This window comes from Notolepis coatsorum, assembly GCF_963971535.1.
Source record: "Notolepis coatsorum genome assembly, chromosome: 1".
In the NCBI taxonomy this organism is placed as follows: Eukaryota; Metazoa; Chordata; class Actinopteri; order Aulopiformes; family Paralepididae; genus Notolepis; species Notolepis coatsorum.
The window spans coordinates 235,935,819-235,954,001 of NC_140165.1; the positions used below are offsets into that span (position 1 = coordinate 235,935,819).

The 18,183-nt window shown below is 45.9% G+C and overlaps 3 protein-coding genes across 3 annotated transcripts; 2 read left to right on the top strand and 1 right to left on the bottom strand.

The window, feature by feature from the left end:
- Window positions 1–1,460: 1,460 nt before the first annotated feature.
- On the bottom strand, window positions 1,461–5,879 carry polr1g (RNA polymerase I subunit G). The gene is made up of 3 exons (XM_084324187.1): window positions 5,716–5,879; window positions 2,771–2,915; window positions 1,461–2,597 (listed from the first exon to the last, which is right to left on the bottom strand). The coding sequence occupies exons 1-3, from the start codon at window positions 5,801–5,803 to the stop codon at window positions 1,826–1,828; spliced, it is 1,005 nt and encodes a 334-aa protein (XP_084180313.1). The 5' UTR covers window positions 5,804–5,879; the 3' UTR covers window positions 1,461–1,825.
- A 199-nt stretch (window positions 5,880–6,078) lies between these two features.
- On the top strand, window positions 6,079–8,280 carry LOC311228596 (interferon regulatory factor 2-binding protein 1-like). The gene is made up of 2 exons (XM_084314512.1): window positions 6,079–7,354; window positions 7,526–8,280. Exons 1-2 carry the CDS (start codon window positions 6,339–6,341, stop codon window positions 7,740–7,742), a joined length of 1,233 nt encoding a protein of 410 aa, XP_084170638.1. The 5' UTR covers window positions 6,079–6,338; the 3' UTR covers window positions 7,743–8,280.
- Window positions 8,281–15,041: 6,761 nt separating this feature from the next.
- Window positions 15,042–17,702, top strand: foxa3 (forkhead box A3). The gene is made up of 2 exons (XM_084333142.1): window positions 15,042–15,171; window positions 16,368–17,702. The coding sequence occupies exons 1-2, from the start codon at window positions 15,100–15,102 to the stop codon at window positions 17,676–17,678; spliced, it is 1,383 nt and encodes a 460-aa protein (XP_084189268.1). The 5' UTR covers window positions 15,042–15,099; the 3' UTR covers window positions 17,679–17,702.
- Window positions 17,703–18,183: the final 481 nt, after the last annotated feature.

An 18,183-nucleotide genomic window follows, 5' to 3' on the forward strand; every position in this document is an offset into this window, starting at 1 on the left:
TACTTTCTTACATATGCTCTGTGTTTATTGCATGCACCGATGTACCTTGTACTGTGCAACCATATTTGGTAATAAACCTGGTTCTGATTCTGATTGTGATTCGGGGAAGGAGGGTTGTGTCTGGAGAAAAAAGCCACAACCAAGCCAAGGGGAGGGGTGGGGTGTAGACCTGCTGTCTGGCACCCAAGAGGTGGGGGTGGGGGAGGGTCCGGTGGGGGTGGATGGATGTCTGCTCCCTCCCTTTTCTGTGTGGGCGTGGAGGTTGTGGTGTTTATATCTCTTTTTATTGTTTGTTTCCCAATAAAATCTCAAGTTTGTCATAAAAAAAAAAATTCACTGATACTTTCAGTGTGACACGCACACATACAGGATGTTTATGTGTGTATTTTTCTCCCCACTTTGTATTTTTAAATGATAAACCAAGTGTAGGCAAACCAAGTGATCATAGTCAAGACTATGTGCGCTCCCCCACTTCCAGAAATAGCGCTATAATACTGTGCACACAGACATTCTACACACTGGTGAGTATACATAGAAATCTGGCATTAGAAGTGACCCACGGTGAGACTTTTGATCCAGCATCAGAAGGCCCTGCTGCTCTGCTGTGCTAGCCTAGGGAGCCTTCTAGGTTTTCCTTGGGATGCGTAGTCTCGTTCCTTTGCCTACAAGGTGGAGAGGGCAAAACATGTTTAACCCTTTCACTGCCACATGACAAAGGGTTAACCCTTTCACAACCACGTGTGGTAGTGAAAGGGTTAAATCGTTTAAAGATATGGATGGATACGGCTTGGTGTGTGTGGCCAGGGAGTGTAGTGTCTACGCTCATTAGGAACCAGGACCACGCTCCAGTGCAGAGCAGCCAGTGAAGGGTGGGTTTACACCGCCATCTCAAATCAGATTTTTATACCTGTATGACACAGATCATATTTTTCATCGTCTAGACCAGGTGTGATGTGAAGACGCCATGTAACCCCCCGTTTAGACAGTAAGGGAAAAACTCCAGATATTTGCCACAAGGTGGAAAGAGGGATTCGAGTACATAATGAAGGCAGAGGCGCTGCTCCACCTCCTGCAACAGCAGCAGCCCTCAAAGCATGGAGTATGGCGCCATCTACCTGCTAGGATACAGTACTGCAACTCTAAAAAGGGACTGGCGTCTCTGGGGTGAGACATTTTCCCCGTCCTGCCAATTCTTTCCTCATCCTCTTATACACCCAATAAACAACAGAGACAAAGCTACATTTGAAGTGCCAGTTCTAGACAATCCGAAACACAATCCAGATGTCGTTTTAGTTTGTGTACAATTCACATGCCACTCTCCCGCTTGATGAAATCCCTTTTTGAATTGTTAAAAACATGAGACGGCAACGATGAGGCAAAGAGAAAAGGAAGGAGACAGTTTTAAATGACAATAAATTGTTTTCCTTTGTTTTGTTTATTCAACAAAATAATAACTTGCTCTGAAACATTGTACTCCTGTTACAAAAGCAGTCCAGGAGTTGTTTTTCTACTCGACATCCATTGTTGTTGGTCAACCTAATTCCAACTGTGCACCAAGCATTTATTTGTGAAGCATCTGTCCCTCCCTATGATGCTGCTGACCCTCTGTATAAATATATACATGCAAACACACAGCCGCATCATGTAAATAAACCCTATATGCAACCATTGTTGTCGGCTGAAAACACAGAAGTGTGCCCACACACACACAGGTCCTCACATTTCTTGTGTGTGTGCACTGCAATCCATTACTATCCAAGCTCACAAGAGGTGTCCATGAGGTCAATGACCAAACATACACGTCAAACAACAAACCGATAACAAACTAGTCATCGTCGTGTTTCTTCTTCTTCTTCTTCTTTTTCTTCCCCGAGACGTCCAAGTCCCCGTAGGACGTGTCCATAGGTTCACATTTCACCGTGACATCTTCCTCCTTAACGTCCTCCTCTACCTCATCCTCCTTCTCGCCTCTCTCTCTGTCCTTCTTCTTTTTCTTCTTCTTCCTCTTCTCGGACGAAACGTCGGCTTCCTGCGCGGGGTTTTCAAACAACACCAGGTCCAGGTTGGGAGTCACCACTTCGGGCTCCAGTTTCACCATCACCTCCTCCTCCTCCTCCTCCTCGCCTTCCCTCTGATCTTTCTTTTTCCTTTTCCTCTTCCTCCTCTCCTCGTCTTCCGTGGGGAATAGCTTCACTACTCTCGGGAGGAGCGTGGCCGAGGAGGGGCCCGTGGCGGCTCCTTGCGCTTCGCTCTCGGCCACACAGGTCAGCGTCGGGGTCTTGCTGCCGAACGGCTGGAAGCGCTGTCTCAAGCCGGACGGTATGGAGGGGGCCGGGGGGGCGGGGATACACTGGGGGGCCTGGTTGGTACTGATGTCTCCGTAGGTCTCGCAAATGTTGAGGAGACCGGAGAAGGCGGGGCCACGCGCTACCTTGCCGGGGGATTGGCTGTGGCTGGTGAGGAAGTGGAGCTCCGAGGAGCTCTGCGCAGAAGCCAAGATGCTGTAGATCTTCTGGCGGCCGTCGCTCGCTCCGCCTGCAACACTGGGAACCTGCAGCGTCTGGAGACCGGAGAGGGGCGTCTTGACACCGCTGAAACTACAGGGAGGGCGAGACGGAGGGGCAAAGAGAGGGAGAGGGAGAGAGACAAAGAGATTAGTGTTGGTCTGGAGACCAAAGTAGCACATCTGACATCACTGATTTTGGGTTGCTGAATGGCAGCTCCAAGAGAGGAGAGGGAGTTTGGAATGAAAGAGAGAGAGGCCGCCTACCATTCTGGGTTGAAGTTAGCAGGGGCTTTGATGAGCCATAGTTCAGTGTTTTCATTCTTTAGACTGTCCGCCAGGGTGCCGCTGCAGGGCTTATGGCGGAAGGACACAAAATCTGCAGGACATTTGTACCTACTAGTCTTGTTTTCTGTAAATGCAAAGAAGAGAGAGAAAAACATGATCAGGGTTCAGATTCGACGTAACCAGTATAATTGTGCTTTTCATGATATCTACCCTTAGGTAGATAGGTAGGTCTTTTGGTATCACAAACAGACGTACTGTATTTGTAAATCTGGTATGTCATAAATGTATAGATGTAGCAGTACTGTCTATCTGTATGTCGTGTATGTCATGAATGAATGAATGAAAACTTTATTAACAGATTGCAGAATGGGTACAGTACAGTACAGCTCAATACATACAATTGTTAAGGGGATGCAGACCAGAGAAAGACTTTCGTCTTGTTTACATCAGGGTCCCCCATTTTCAATTCATCGTAACATATGACACACATGACATACAGATAGACAGTACTGCTACATCTATACATTTATGACATACCAGATTTGCAAATACAGTACTGTTTGTGATACGAAAAGAGTCCAGAAAAAAAAAGTATATACATTTGACGTATAAACTGTACATTGGAGGAGGTTGGGTAGGTGGGGGGGACTGTACATTGGAGGTGGTTGGGTGGGGGGGCGGGGGGGAGGTTGAGTTAGGAGTGGGGAGGGGGAGGTTCGGTAGGAGGGGTGGGTGGGGGACACTGTACAAGCAAAACTGTACATTGGAATATTGACAAGACCATACTTGGTCATTTACTGTACATTGGAGGGGGTTGTGTTAGGACATTTACAGGGGCCAGTTTCGAATTGCAGTCTCCCGTAGGTATTTTTTGAGAGTGTTTTTGAAAGTGGGTAGTGATTCACATTCCTTTACAGCTTTGGGTAGGGCGTTCCACATTGATGTGGCATAATTGCGAAACGTGTTTAGTCCCTTGTTTGAGCCGAATCTGGGTTTAACATGATTTGTGGAGCTCCCTCTGGTGTTGTGATCGTGGTATTCACTGACCTTTGGGAAGTATTTTGACATGTACATGGGTACCTTGGTCGTGTAGTGTATCTTGTAGACCAGGCCCATTGCAAGTTGCTGTACTCTGTCGTCTACTCTAAGCCATCCTAGGTTGTCAAAGTGGGCAGGGGTGAGGTGGGTTCTAGGAGTAAGGTCAAGCAGTAGTCTGACCAGTTGTTTGTTTTGAGATGTTTGTAATTTTGTTTTTAGCGCCTTTGAGGTGCTTTGGTACCATGAGGTGCAAGCATAGTCGTAGTACCCTTGAATGAGTGCTCCTGCCAGAGTCTTCAGGGTATTCTTGTTTACCAGTGAGGAGATCCGGTACAAGAATCGAGTTCGCTGGTTGACTTTTTTTATTACATTGGATGCCATTCTGTCACAGGAAAGATTTGCATCTAGGATGGAACCCAGGTAGGTAATATCTTCTTTCCTTGTGACAATATATTTGTCACCCACTGTAACTGAGAAGCCATCGGTCTTGCTGAGTTTGTTATTTGAACCGAAGAGATAATGGACTCTGTTTTGCCCATGTGTAGTGATAGTTTGTTATCAGCGAGCCATATGCAGATTTTGCCTAGTTCTGAGCTGAGGGTTTTTTCAACCTGTAACTTGTTCTTGTCAGAGACCAGCAGGGCTGAGTCGTCCGCAAAAAGGAACAAGTTGCAGTCACAAGCTGACGACATGTCATTTGCATAAATTAGGAACAGTAGCGAACCTAGTATGCTTCCTTGTGGAACACCACAGCTTACTGTGAGGGGGGGATAGGGTACTGTTTACCTCCACCATCTGCTCTCTCCCCTCCAGGTAGGATTGCATCCAGCTCACTGATAGACTATCAAAACCAATTGCTTTTAGCTTGTCAATCAGAATGGTGTGATTGACAGTGTCGAAGGCCTTTTGTAGGTCCAGCATGACCATGCCGCAGTATTTGCCCACGTCCACCTCTTGTTTGATGTGGTCGTTTAAATAGAGAAGGCATGTGTCAGTGGAGTGGGATGTTCTGAAGCCAGATTGGAATTCGTAGATTAGATTTTTTTTCGCTAGGTATTTTTCTACCTGTTCGTATACAATTTTTTCCATGACTTTCGAGATGGAGGTAAGGATAGAAACAGGGCGGTAGTTGCCTGGGTCTAATTTACTGCCTTTTTTGTGCAGGGGTGTTACTCTCGCAATTTTGAAGTCCTGTTTTATGGAGAGGTTTATTATGTGTGTGTGATGACTGGGGTGATGGCGGCTGCTGAGTCTCTGAGGAATTTGGAGGGGATGTTGTCATGGCCACATTGGCCAGTGACCTTGTTAGGTTGGAGGGCGCTCAGTTTTTTGAGTACCTCATCTGTTGTTACCATTTCCAGTTTGAAGGCGTCTTTGTGGACGCCTAGGTTCTTGTAGTATGCTACTATGTGTTCTACCCCATAATGCCCTGAGTGGGAGGGTAGTTTGTTTACCAGTGTTGTGGCTATGTTTGTGAAGAAACTGTTTAAGTAATTGGCTACATCCAGCTTGTCTGTGATGAGCGTGTTATCATATATGTTATGATGAATTGAAAATGGGGGACCCTGATGTAAACAAGACGAAAGTCTTTCTCTGGTCTGGTCTGTGTATTTAGCTGTACTGTACCCATTCTGCAATCTGTTAAAGTTTTCAATCAATCAATTCAATCAATCGGGCTTAACTATTTGGCTTAAACTTAAGTTAAAGGAATACAAGTAGTCTAATTCTAAAAAAAGTCTACTAGGCTACCTATAGTCTCTGGTGAAAATAGCCTAGATGTATCGAACAGACTGACGCAAGGTAGGATATGCTAAGTTAGCTAGCAAGTCAGCTATATAAAGAACCATAAACTAGCAATTGTGTGCATCTCATATTTCTGAACTCACCGTTGACAGTCGGTGTCGGTGTTGTTGGGGTAGTGGAAGAAGCGTTCGTATCTTCATCTTCGCCGGACGAGGATACGTCTCTTGGCATTTTGGAATATATGTAAAAAAAAAACTAACGTAAACGATGTCTACGTTATTTTTCTCAAAACGCACACACACGCCACAGCAAACGGCACATGTGTCGACACAAATAAACTTTGACCCATAATCACTTCCGTCCCAGTTTCTCCTCGTGTAGTTCCAATGGAAGCTAGGCTAGATACGTTTGCATACATGTGTGATCGATGCAGAACGTCAACTCCCACAATGCAACTCGGGGTTGCGTAACGTCTCCGCGTCTGAAGGGGAAGCAGTTGTCAGCAGTCGGGGAGAACCAGGCCGAAGTGGGTAAACAAAACAAAACTTCACCGGAGAGGAGCAACGGTAACGCGAACGTTTTTGGTCGTATTCGGTATTTTAGAATGTCTAGCGTCGTTTTGAAACCATTTACGACTCGTTAGCGTACAAATTCGACAGCATATAAAGAGAGTCTACTACCTTTCTATTCTTAAGTAGGTTAGCGAGCTGACGTGAGCTATAGCTAGCTAGCTCGTTGGTAGCGTTAACGTTAGCCGGCTATCGCTATGTCCTCCCCCTCATCCTCCCGGCGCCAGTGGTGCTACCTCTGCGACCTGCCCAAGATGCCGTGGACCGTGGTGTGGGACTTCAGCGAGGTGGTCTGCCGGGGCTGTGTTAACTACGAAGGAGCCAACCAAATAGAATTCCTCATAGCCAGCGCCCGGCAGTTAAAAATAACCCACGGCATGCAGGATGGCAACGTCAGGTCACCCGGCCCCTCGCCCAACAAACACGGCTCAGGTGTGAGAGGAGGAGGAGGAGACGGGCCACCGGACGGAGGCAGGCAGCAGCATTCTGACCGGTTCGATAGAGGAGGCAGAGGCGAAATTGGCGGGTCCACCGCTCGGGTGCCACCCAACGGCCTGCATCGTGACAGTCAACCGCCGCAAGAAGTCAACCGTCAGAGCCCCAGCGCAAGCCGGAGACCGATGCTAGGCGCCGCCATCCCGCCCAGCCTAGTGACTCAAGGCATCGCCGGGATCCCCCACGGGCTGCTGGCGGGTATGTCCGCTGGTCTCACCGCCCGGACAGCGCCCATGAGCAGCCCTCTCATCTTCCCCGCCCCCGTGCTCGCGGAGATGAGCCGGAGACAGCTTGGCATAGGGATGGGGATAGCCCCTTTCATCACTCCAGAGCTCGAGCGAGAGCTGAGTTCATCCCAGACACAGCTCAAAGCACAGAACCAAGGCCACACGGCTGCCGGCAGCAGTAAGAGCGCGGGTCTGCCCTCTTCCTCCTCTATGGCCGGGGGTGTGAGTCAGACGAGCCCGAAGCCCGCCTCCTCCCCGGCAAGGCAGCCGCGTCCCTTGGCCTCTCGGTCCGGATGCGAGCCCCTGGGGTCCACCATCTCCGCCGAAGGGGCCACAACTGCTGCGGCTTTACCGCACGCCGGGGCGTCTGAGCTGGTGTCGGCATCGGCTGGCAACACTCTTTCCTCTGGGACTACTCTCTCCTGTACCCTGTGTCACGAGAGGCTGGAGGACACACACTTTGTCCAGTGTCCGTCTGTTCCGGGGCACAGGTTCGTCTGTCTGTCAGCCTCTCTTTTTGTTTGGCTCAAAAGGAGTGATGCTTGTTTATCTGTGGTGTAGTTATTATTATGGCATGTTATTGCACTGATACACATACGTTTATAATAATCGTCTGTGAATAACGGCAAAATAACCAGCGTCCCGTCTTTCTGTCAATCTAGGTTCTGCTTCCCGTGCACCAGGGAGTACATACAGAGCCGGAGGGGCGACCTGGAAGTGTACTGTCCCAGCGGGGAGCGCTGTCCCCTGGATGGCTCCCCCAACAGCCCCCCTTGGGCGTTCATGCAGGGAGAAGTCTCCACTATACTGGGGACGGGTGGACCTGCGGGTGGAGCCGGGAGCGGGGACATCACTGTCAAGAAAGAGAGAGAGACATGATGATTTGTGGTGATATTCATTCAGATCAGGACTCTCGTCACAGGCAGGTCCACTTTTTACCACTTTTTCTGTGGTACAGTGTGTTGCTTTAAGGGGCGTTCAGTTTGCGAGGACGCGAGAATCGGTCATAAAACTTACCAACGTGTTCTGAAGAGTTTGGTCGCATTGCCCCTCCCCAGAGAAGCTCCACAGAATCACCCAGAGGAGAGCAGACCTCAAGTGAACGGCTGACAACTTATTTTCAACCATGGAGGAATAGTTTAACCCTTTGATTGATTGATTGATTGATTGATTGAAAACTTTAACAGATTGCAGAATGGGTACAGTACAGTACAGCTCAATACATATAATTGTTAAGGGGATGCAGACCAGAGAAAGACTTTCGTCTTGTTTACATCAGGGTCCCCCATTTTCAATTCATCATAACATATATGACATACATGACATACAGATAGACAGTACTGCTACATCTATACATTTATGACATACCAGATTTGCAAATACAGTACTGTTTGTGATACAAAAAGAGTCCAGAAAAGAGAGTATATACATTTGACGTAGAAACTGTACATTTGGAGGAGGTTGGTGGGGTGGGGGGGACTGTACTTTGTAGGTGGTTGGGTAGTAGGGGTGGGTGGGTGGGGGACACTGTACAACTGTACAAGCAGGACTGTACATTGGAATATTGACAACACCATACTTGGTCATTTACTGTACATTGGAGGGGGTTGGGTTAGGACATTTACAGGGGCCAGTTTCTAATTGCAGTCTCCCGTAGGTGTTCTTTGAGAGTGGTTTTGAAAGTGGGTAGTGATTCACATTCCTTTACAGCTTTGGGTAGGGTGTTCCACATTGATGTGGCATAATTGCGAAACGTGTTTAGTCCCTTGTTTGAGCCGAATCTGGGTTTAACATGATTTGTGGAGCTCCCTCTGGTGTTGTGATCGTGGTATTCAAGTATTTTGACATGTACATGGGTACCTTGGTCGTGTAGTGTATCTTGTAGACCAGGCCCATTGCAAGTTGCTGTACTCTGTCGTCTACTCTAAGCCATCCTAGGTTGTCAAAGTGGGCAGGGGTGAGGTGGGTTCTAGGAGTAAGGTCAAGCAGTAGTCTGACCAGTTTGTTTTGAGATGTTTGTAATTTTGTTTTTAGCGCCTTTGAGGTGCTTTGGTACCATGAGGTGCAAGCATAGTCGTAGTACCCTTGAATGAGTGCTCCTGCCAGAGTCTTCAGGGTATTCTTGTTTACCAGTGAGGAGATCCGGTACAAGAATCTAGTTTGTTGGTTGACTTTTTTTTATTACATTGGATGCCATTTTGTCACAGGAAAGATTTGCCTCTAGGATGGAACCCAGGTAGGTAATTTCTTCTTTCCTTGTGACAATATTGTCACCCACTGTAACTGTACACTGTACCACACTACAGAAGGTTAACCTTTCACTACCACACTAGACGGTTAACCGTCTTTAGTGTGGTAGTGAAAGGGCTAATCTTCTGTAGTGTGTTTGTGAAATGGTTAACCATTTGTTGTGTGGCAGTGAAAGGGTTAAGAAATAGTGTGCAGTTCACTAGAGGTCTGCTCTCCTCCAGGTGAGGTCATCCGACAGGGTTCCTCTGGGGAGCTCTCGAGACACGGGACACGTTGGTATGTTTTATGAGCCATTATCGCATGTCCTCATAACAGAACAATAGTATTCAGGTTTAACAATCTGCCAAATGCCCCTTCAAGTATTATTGATTGGTAGTATTGCAAGTAAGCATTACAAATGATTGCCCAAGGCCTATGGAAATGGCAGCCTTTTCAATAGAAAATTCAAAGTAACAAATGTACTCGATCATGTCCAAATAAAATGTTGAGACAAACAGGGTAATTAGTAAAAATAACTGGTACTACAGAGTATGTTCGTCCCACGATCCACTGGGAGCCATCAGGGAAAAGGTGACGGTTCATTAAACTATTTTACATAACTTTTGAAAGTTCGGTGCCTAATTTCCATTCAAATGTTTCCACCAGGCCATGTTATTTGTTGCCCTGTGTGTTATTATCTCTCTCTCCAGAGTCCTGTCCTATACCACAATTGTGCATCTCTGAATCCTAATGCTGACACGTTAACGATGAGAAGCAACTGAGAGCACCTGCCCCCCCGCCATTGAGAAATATGTTGGCTACACAGGTTCTAACTCCACCCACAGTAGTTGCATCACCTCGGCTGTCTTATCACCAGTCCCTTGGAGATATCTCACTGATGTCGCGGAGACTGGTGATTTATTATTCATTGTCAAATTAAAGGTTTAAATTTTTTATTTGAATACATTTTTATCGTTATTGAATCCTTATTCTTATCCTATGTTGTTCCTTTTTGTGTCTGATTCAGCGTATTGGCACTCGATCAGGGATTTGTATTTAATTTTTTTTACTCCACCACCAGACACACGGACAGAATTGACCTATCCCCAAGCCTGCCCTCTTCTCCTCGATCCTCTCATCACAAGCGCCGCTTCCACACGGGACAGCAACCATTGCTTCCCAAGCGACAGTTGTGATTGGAGGATTGATTAAAAGAGGGCGGGGCTTGAGGTAGGTCCATTTGTAATCCGGGTAGAATACCAGTTGTGACATTTCTCTGTTTGTTCTTTTCATCACATTTCATCTTTACATAGAAGCTGACTTTGAGTGACCTGTAGAAAAGAAACTGTTTGCTGTGTAGAAACCACCAGTTAATGTATGTCACAGTATCGACCGGTCAGACGCTCCTGACTGGATTTTTACTTTGCTTTCGTATATATATATATTTAGCCCAGGCTATGCTTTACACAGAATGTATAATATGAAATTATATATTGATAAGCCTAGGACTATATTTTGTACTAGAATGTTAAATGTCATATACTGTATAGTATCACAATATGTATGTGCAATCTATAGTTATAGTATATGCAGAAGTATAATTCAAAATGTATATGATTGGTTAGTATATAATATGTTTTTTTTTTGTCTTTTTTTTTTTTTAAGAGAAAATCTTCCCTAAACAGAATTCATATATACGTTATTCCTATGATCCTGGATTTTTCAGTCAAAGCTAGGATTAAGAAAGCCAAGACGGCGACCATTCTTTCTTGCTGCTTCATTGACAGGTGATTTAGTGACAGACTTTCTGGACAATTTTTGACTGTGACTCCCGGAGCACATTTCCTGGGTTGAATCTGTTTGCACTATACGGTTAATGAAAGCTCATTTTATATGCTAAAGCGCAAATTAAACATTTTTACAAGTCCACAAAGTCGTCCTTCATAGCCTCCCACACGTTTTGAATTAGAACAAATTCCATTATGTGTAATTTCATGACATCACAGACCAGTGTCTTGGTTCTCTGCAGATTCGCTGTTAAACGTTCACCAATGGAACTCTCCAGAGACGGTAGTGAAAACGTGAATTCTTTTTAGGTCGAATTTTCCCTCTTTAAAGTGCAATGTTACCACTCGGTACACAAGCACAGTAAACCAAAGGTAGCTTAATGCCCAAACAGATGTCTCTGGATGTAAATGTTTTATGAAATATATTGCTGTGTATATCTTGGCCAGGTCTTATTGACAATTTTCTTCATCCAGCCATTACAGTTTACAGGCCCACGTTGGCCTACTGTATGTAAAGGAATTCATTAAAAATGTATAGGATTTACAGTACAAATGGCCTGTATTTAGGGTGTAGCCATCTGGTCTACTGTAGAATCATGTCTTTTCAAGAGGAGACATTTTCATTTTGATATGCACTGAATACATGCAATCCTAAATAAGTGCCTTTATAAGATGTTTACTGTCTGAAAGTCTGTCTGGGATCCTCAGGGGAAGAAGGAGTGCAATGGTTTTCTTTTTTTTAATGGAGTCTTGTGAATGATTAACCTAAATCTGTGTTATTTTCAATCACCATTTGAGGGTATTGCTTTTATCCTAAACCGTTGCGGCGTAGGCAGGCTATTAGTTGTTTTGGTTATGCTATATTTGGTTGTCCTTGATCGCTGTTGCATTTATTTTTTCTGTCACGTCATTTTAGATGTGTTGTTTTTCTATAAGATTTGTTTCAGCTTTTATGCACAAAATATGAAACCGGAATAAATGGGATGAAAAGTTTGTATTTTTTCCCTTTCTGTGTGAGTTTCCTGTGTGAGGTGGTATTTTTTGTGTTCAAATAAGTGTTAAATAGCTCTGATATAAAGTGTTTGGTCAGCATGCAGTCCCCCATTCTGCAGTCAACATGAAATAGTTTTTCTGGTATCCGTTCCCAGCTTCTCATGGCCACTAGATGACGCTGTTTGCCTTTTTTGTGTGTAGCTAGACCTGAACACCTGTGATGTCACTGTGCGCTAAGTGGTTTTTTGAAGGCCGATTCATATACTTGATGCTACTCCGGTTGAATAGGACACAAAAGAGCAGAGAGGCCTAGGCTATTATTATATTTGAACATAAAGGCCTGTAGGGCTAAATAAGATGTCACATGACAGTCAATTATGTACCACATACACCAGATGAGGTGTAGGCCTAGTAGCATATTAAATAAACAAATACATTTTATTGCGAAAATTGGGCATTTCCTACTTGATTTTACCCCCACGTTAATGCCCCCTGTAGTTCCAGAAAGCATAGGCTACAGCAGGATAATCTGTCGTTTCCTCTAGTAGTGTCAACTCATTAAAGCTATTGTCAAACCAATTATAGAGGTGTTAATGGGCGATTGCATGAGAAGCGGCCTGCTGGGAGGATGTGGCGATGTAGTTTGGTTGATGGTAGATCGGACGGGGTCGTGGGCGTGTTATTGGGGGGGCGGTCGTCGGTTTTTTGGGCCAGGCTGCAAAGCCACAGGTCCTCATAACGTGAACGTAACCTTAACCACTCGGTCCACTCCCACAACCTAAAATTACATGTAAACAGTTTCTCCCGGGCCGTCCGATCTAGCATCTGTATACCATATATATAGTTCGGGATAAGAACCGCTACAGTTCAACTAGCCTATAAAAATCAAACATTGCGATTAAGCAGGTCCTTCGAAAGTGAGTCGAAGTGAATGAAACTACCTCATTTTGATCCACAAAATATGATCACAAAAGATCTTAGGCCATAGACCTTTACTGCTTATGTCTAGTGCAACACGGTCCGTTTCTGCACGTTATTATTTCCCAGACGATTTTGTTTGGTTGGTTTGAAATAGCCTATGGGCTAGATTATTTCTTCCATGCTTAATTACATCATTACAAACACTGGCGACGTGTTAGCTAATTGAATGTGTTAATCGACTTGACAGCACTCTTCAAACAGGCGATAATCGTTGGGCGTTGTGAGGATGATCCGTCCTATAGGCGTTTGATTTGTATGACGCTGACCCGTGTCTTTTGGAATTGTGGAATAACATAATAACCCTGAATATTATCATTGTGTCTCAATTCCGTTTGTCATTCATTTGTCATTAGCAGACATCCCTTGCATTTGTACTTTGTTTGCATTTTGTACTTCACTTTGTACTTTAGGTTGTACTTTAGTTTTTATATTGTATATTTTGTTTATTGTAGTGTGTATAGTGCCTTTATTCTTTTGACTTTTGACTGTATGGGGGCTCATACAGAAGTTTCAAGTTCAAGTTCTTTAATAGTTGTCATACAGAAGTACAGAATACTTTCATACAAAATGCTTCTTACTGTTACGCTCCAGAGACTGTGCCAGACATTATTCCAAGCATTTCACTGTAATGTAATGTACCTTATTATGTGACAAATAAAACTTCAACTTCAATTTGAACATAAGCCTCTGATGTCTAAAGCAAAACTAGAGGGAGAATTGCTGCATAATATAATCGTCACAGGATTAATCGACAGGATTATTCTCTGAGGAAATGATGCGGTCGCTCGCGTCTCCTTCCTGAGTGAACTGGTCTATTTCCTTCAGACCTCTCCTCGGAGATAATCCCGTCGACCACCCGCCCGCGCATCAATTACATGTCTATTGGCTCGCCATTAGGCTTGGCTTTGACATTCACGGCCCTCCGTCTGCGCCCAGCACTGATGTGTATTCTAGCACGGGAATCGGGCCGTGGAGGGATGCATTACACATTGGATTACATTATTTATTGTTTTTCATTCCATTGTGTGGGCCTGAAAAGGCTGTAATGTCTCGGGGGGGAAATAGCCTTTCTCTCTCTTTTCCCCCCACAGTCTTCCACATTTACGCACGGATTGCGCATGTGGGCTGAATTGTATATATAATTATAGCCTGCATTTCCGTTTGGACAAATTGTGAACCCTTTTTTGTGTCATATTAATGTATTATATATGGTATTTTCTTTAAGAATGTCGGTAAATTCCTGCTGTACTGAATTAATAACCACCCATATAAATGCTATGGAGGAATAATTAACGAGCCCACACATTGCCTTATGCTATATCCCTTATCAGACCTCCTTTATCAGTCAGTCCATCTGATGAGTTTAACTCCTGACGAGGTTAGCCTCGTCTTGACCACATTAACACCCAATTTTGTAACCCATATTCAATTAAAATATAGCCATTTGAATCCCCTTCATGGCACAGTTATACGGTTATACCATACGATTATTTTTCATTATGTAATAATATTGTAATTATACGGTCGTGTGGCTGTGGCGTGTGCCTAAAACCAGGACTAGATTATATATATACTAGCTTATATATATCAGTTGCAGGCCTGTCTTTGTTTTATGAGCCGTTGTGGCAGTTTGACGACAAAGGGCCAACGAGGGGAGGATGCAACATCAACAGCTGATCTGCGGTCGGTCTGCCGCGGGCTGGTCCAATATACAGCACGCCAGGGGGCCACATAGACCTGTTAGCGGGCCCTTCCTGCGTCCTACCGCCACGGTATTCAAATCTCAGAGGAGCGAGGCGGGACCTCCTCACCTGCCCTCTTATAAGACGGGACTGTAACGTTTCCAACATTATTTGCCCGCTGGCTCGCAGACTGACACCGAGCACAGCACTGAAGAGCTGGGAGGATTTAAGCAGCGGTGCCTCCAACCAGAGGCTATATAGTCAACATCTGTTTGGCGATCAACAAGTTTATGCGCCTCTTGATTATGAAACAATGGATGATTGATAAATAGCCAAGCTAAATATTGACTTTACTTATCCGAGGAGCGAATATCACGTGAAGAAGAAGTGCTTTCATTTCCCTCAACTTTTTCCAAAACTTCCAAGGGGGAAAAAAACGTTCGATAGGACTTCTTTTTTCTAAACTTCCAATTTTTGACTCTTTCATCTTTGTGAAGGATTGGGAAATTCTTTCTGAACATTTGGTCAAAGACAAGTTTTTTCCTCTGAAGAGTTTTATTGGGGATGTTGAGCTCCGTGAAGATGGAATCCCATGATTTCCCGGAGTGGAATACTTTCTACAGCGAGGCCAATGAGGTAAGAAGAAAATATATACGCATCTAAAGTTTGTGGACGCATTTAAACTAAAGTGTAGATTATGGCAGCCATGCTTTATAAACGCCGTGCACATATACATCACATCAGCCTAGTTGTGCTACATACTCGATTATGAACTTCAAAAATGAAATTAGTCATTTTTTATTTATTTTTTATTTTTTACAATAAATGTTTCCTTTCTTATCTTTCCAAAATTGTGTCAGCCACCTTGAGCTAATATTATTATTTCACTTTAAATTATTGCCTGCTAAATTACAATATGGGTTACCTTATTTTAGCATGATGCAGCTCAAAGCGGGATGAAAATAATAATACAAAATAAAAATAAATCTGCACGAATAGGCCTATTCTTGTGCCTTTCAACTTACGTTTTGAGACATTTCAAATGCAAATGACCGCCATGACCTCACAATTAGAAGTTACTTGAAAGGATGATTTTCTCTGTAATTTGATTAGAGTTGATTCGATCAACAATGAGCCAATTTTCTCACCTAGACATGATGAAATTAAAAGGAAGAACGCGTTTGATAATAATTAACCAGCAACAATCCACGGGGAGATGTTGTTCTGTCATTAGAAGATTTTTCGTTGCATGGCCTATTATTGGATAGTAGGCCGATGTTGATTTGTTTTAGCTGGAAAGCCCCTCATTATATAAAATTAGGCCTACTAAAAAAAACAGACTATAAAAAACATAGAATAACCGTGGCTAATTTATACGTTATATTTATTTATATGTATTTATAATAACACTTTTCTATTTCTATTTCTATTTCTATCTTCCTTTTTTTTCCACTCCATTTTTTTACGGATCTGCCTTTTGAAAGGGTCAGAAGGAACCTCTCTACGCGAACGACCCATGACGCGCATTTTACGCATTTTCAGGTTAACATTGCTGTGTGAAATCCATGTCCTGTCCGCGCGCACCAAGAGCTGCATTGTGCATTGATAAGGCTTATTTTGTCAGGGAACTTTTGATGGAAAGCTGAGAACTCTCCCCCCCCCACACCACACATTCTGCTATCCAACAGTCACATAAGTCACACAAACATAAATTGTAATGATTGAAATGTTTCACTTTGTTTTATACAAATTCTGCTTCTAGTTTAACACACACACCTCTATTGCAATTTGTTCTGAAGAGCTAATCTTTTCCCCCCCTGTTTCCATTTCAGATGTATGCCTCTCAAGGTGCTATGAACTCTGGCCTGGGATCCGTGGCTTCCATGGGAGGCATCAACAGCTACATCAACCTGAACCCGACCGGCTCCCCAGCAGGTATGAACATGGCCTACGCCGGCTCCAGCCTCAGCAGCTCCCCCCTGGCCTCCATGGGCGCCGGCCCGGGACACATGTCCCTCTCCCCGGTGGCCTCGTCCCACCCCGGCTCTCTCGGCCAGCTGGGCTCCCCGGCCCCCGGCTCCCTCGGCTCTTTGTCCCACTACCAGAACATGGGCCAGCCCATGGCCCAGCTGCATGGGTACCCGTCCCCCACCTCCCTCAGCCGCGCCGGGCCCAAGGAGGTCCCGAAGCCCTACAGGCGCTCCCTGACCCACGCCAAGCCGCCCTACTCCTACATCTCCCTCATCACCATGGCCATCCAGCAGAGCGGCAGCAAGATGCTCACGCTCAACGAGATCTACCAGTGGATCATGGACCTGTTCCCCTACTACCGCGAGAACCAGCAGCGCTGGCAGAACTCCATACGCCACTCGCTCTCCTTCAACGACTGCTTCGTCAAGGTGGCTCGCTCGCCCGACAAGCCCGGCAAGGGCTCCTACTGGGCCCTGCACCCGAACTCCGGCAACATGTTCGAGAACGGCTGCTACCTGAGGCGTCAGAAGCGCTTCAAGATCGAGGACAAGTCCGCCAAGAAGGGGAAGAACCAGGAGGGCGGCTCGGGGAAAGGGTGCCACAACGGAGACAGCCTGCTGGAGGAGCACAGCCCGACGGGGGGCTCGGACGGAGCGGACTCGGCCCACTCCGACAACTCCCACCCCGGCTCTTCCCCGGAAGTCCAACAGCATCCGCGGGGCTCCATGGGTCCGCTCGACTGCGCCCCTCCCCCCTCGCACCTCCACAGCCCACCCGGCTCCCTCCCACAGTCCTCGTCCGCCATCCCGCCGTCCTCCTTGTCTCTCTCCTCCTCTTCCGCCAACCCGCTCCTCCACCCCCAGTCCCTAGGGGGCAGCCCCCACCTCCTGCCCAGCCCCATGCAGCAGCACATGGACCTGCAGAGCGACCCCCTCAAGTCCCTGGACCCCCACTACAACTTCAACCACCCCTTCTCCATCACCAGCCTCATGTCCAACGAGCAGAAGATGGACCTGAAGTCCTACCAGGACCAGGTGATGGCCTACAACAGCTACGCCAACGCCTCTCCCATGGGAGCCAAGCAGATCTACGACAGTCCCGGTCCGGTGGCCATGGACACGGGAGCTTACTACCAGACCCTGTACAGCCGGTCTGTTCTCAACGCCTCCTAATATGGAAGCTCACTTCCTGTCTGCTAAAGTGACCTAAAATGGAGGGTGGCGGCTTAGAGGATCGCTAGTTCTCTCTCTCTCTCTCTCTCTCTCTCTCTCTCTCTCTCTCTCTCTCTCTCTCTCTCTCTCTCTCTCTCTCTCTCTCTCTCTCTCTCTCTCTCTCTCTTGATCTCTCTCTCTCGGCATACTCTAAAATGGACACCTGTGAGCTCTCTCTCTCTCTCTCTCTCTCTCTCTCTCTCTCTCTCTCTCTCTCTCTCTCTCTCTCTCTCTCTCTCTCTCTCTCTCTCTCTCTCTCTCTCTCTCTCTCTCTGGCTCGGGGCCAGGCCGGTCTCTGACAGGGACGTCCAGTGGCCTTGAGAGACACAAACACACACACACGCTCACAGGCTGAAAATGGCTGCCGTGTTTGAGGAACCAAAGGACACTTTTTAACAGCTCTCTGCTGACTGAGCAACAAGGAGGCTGGTCAGTTACACGGAGGCTAGATCCCAGAGGCCAACTG

Bases quoted from the DNA above. Each gene is read 5' to 3' on its own strand.
- polr1g (XM_084324187.1), bottom strand. From the start codon at position 5,803: ATGCCAAGAGACGTATCCTCGTCCGGCGAAGATGAAGATACGAACGCT. The intron at 2,916-5,715 runs GTGAGTTCAGAA...TTGCATTTACAG, and splicing joins ACCGACACCGACTGTCAACG to AAAACAAGACTAGTAGGTAC. The intron at 2,598-2,770 runs GTAGGCGGCCTC...CCCTCCCTGTAG, and splicing joins GCTAACTTCAACCCAGAATG to TTTCAGCGGTGTCAAGACGC.
- LOC311228596 (XM_084314512.1), top strand. From the start codon at position 6,339: ATGTCCTCCCCCTCATCCTCCCGGCGCCAGTGGTGCTACCTCTGCGAC. The intron at 7,355-7,525 runs GTTCGTCTGTCT...CTGTCAATCTAG, and splicing joins CCGTCTGTTCCGGGGCACAG to GTTCTGCTTCCCGTGCACCA.
- foxa3 (XM_084333142.1), top strand. From the start codon at position 15,100: ATGTTGAGCTCCGTGAAGATGGAATCCCATGATTTCCCGGAGTGGAAT. The intron at 15,172-16,367 runs GTAAGAAGAAAA...TTTCCATTTCAG, and splicing joins TCTACAGCGAGGCCAATGAG to ATGTATGCCTCTCAAGGTGC.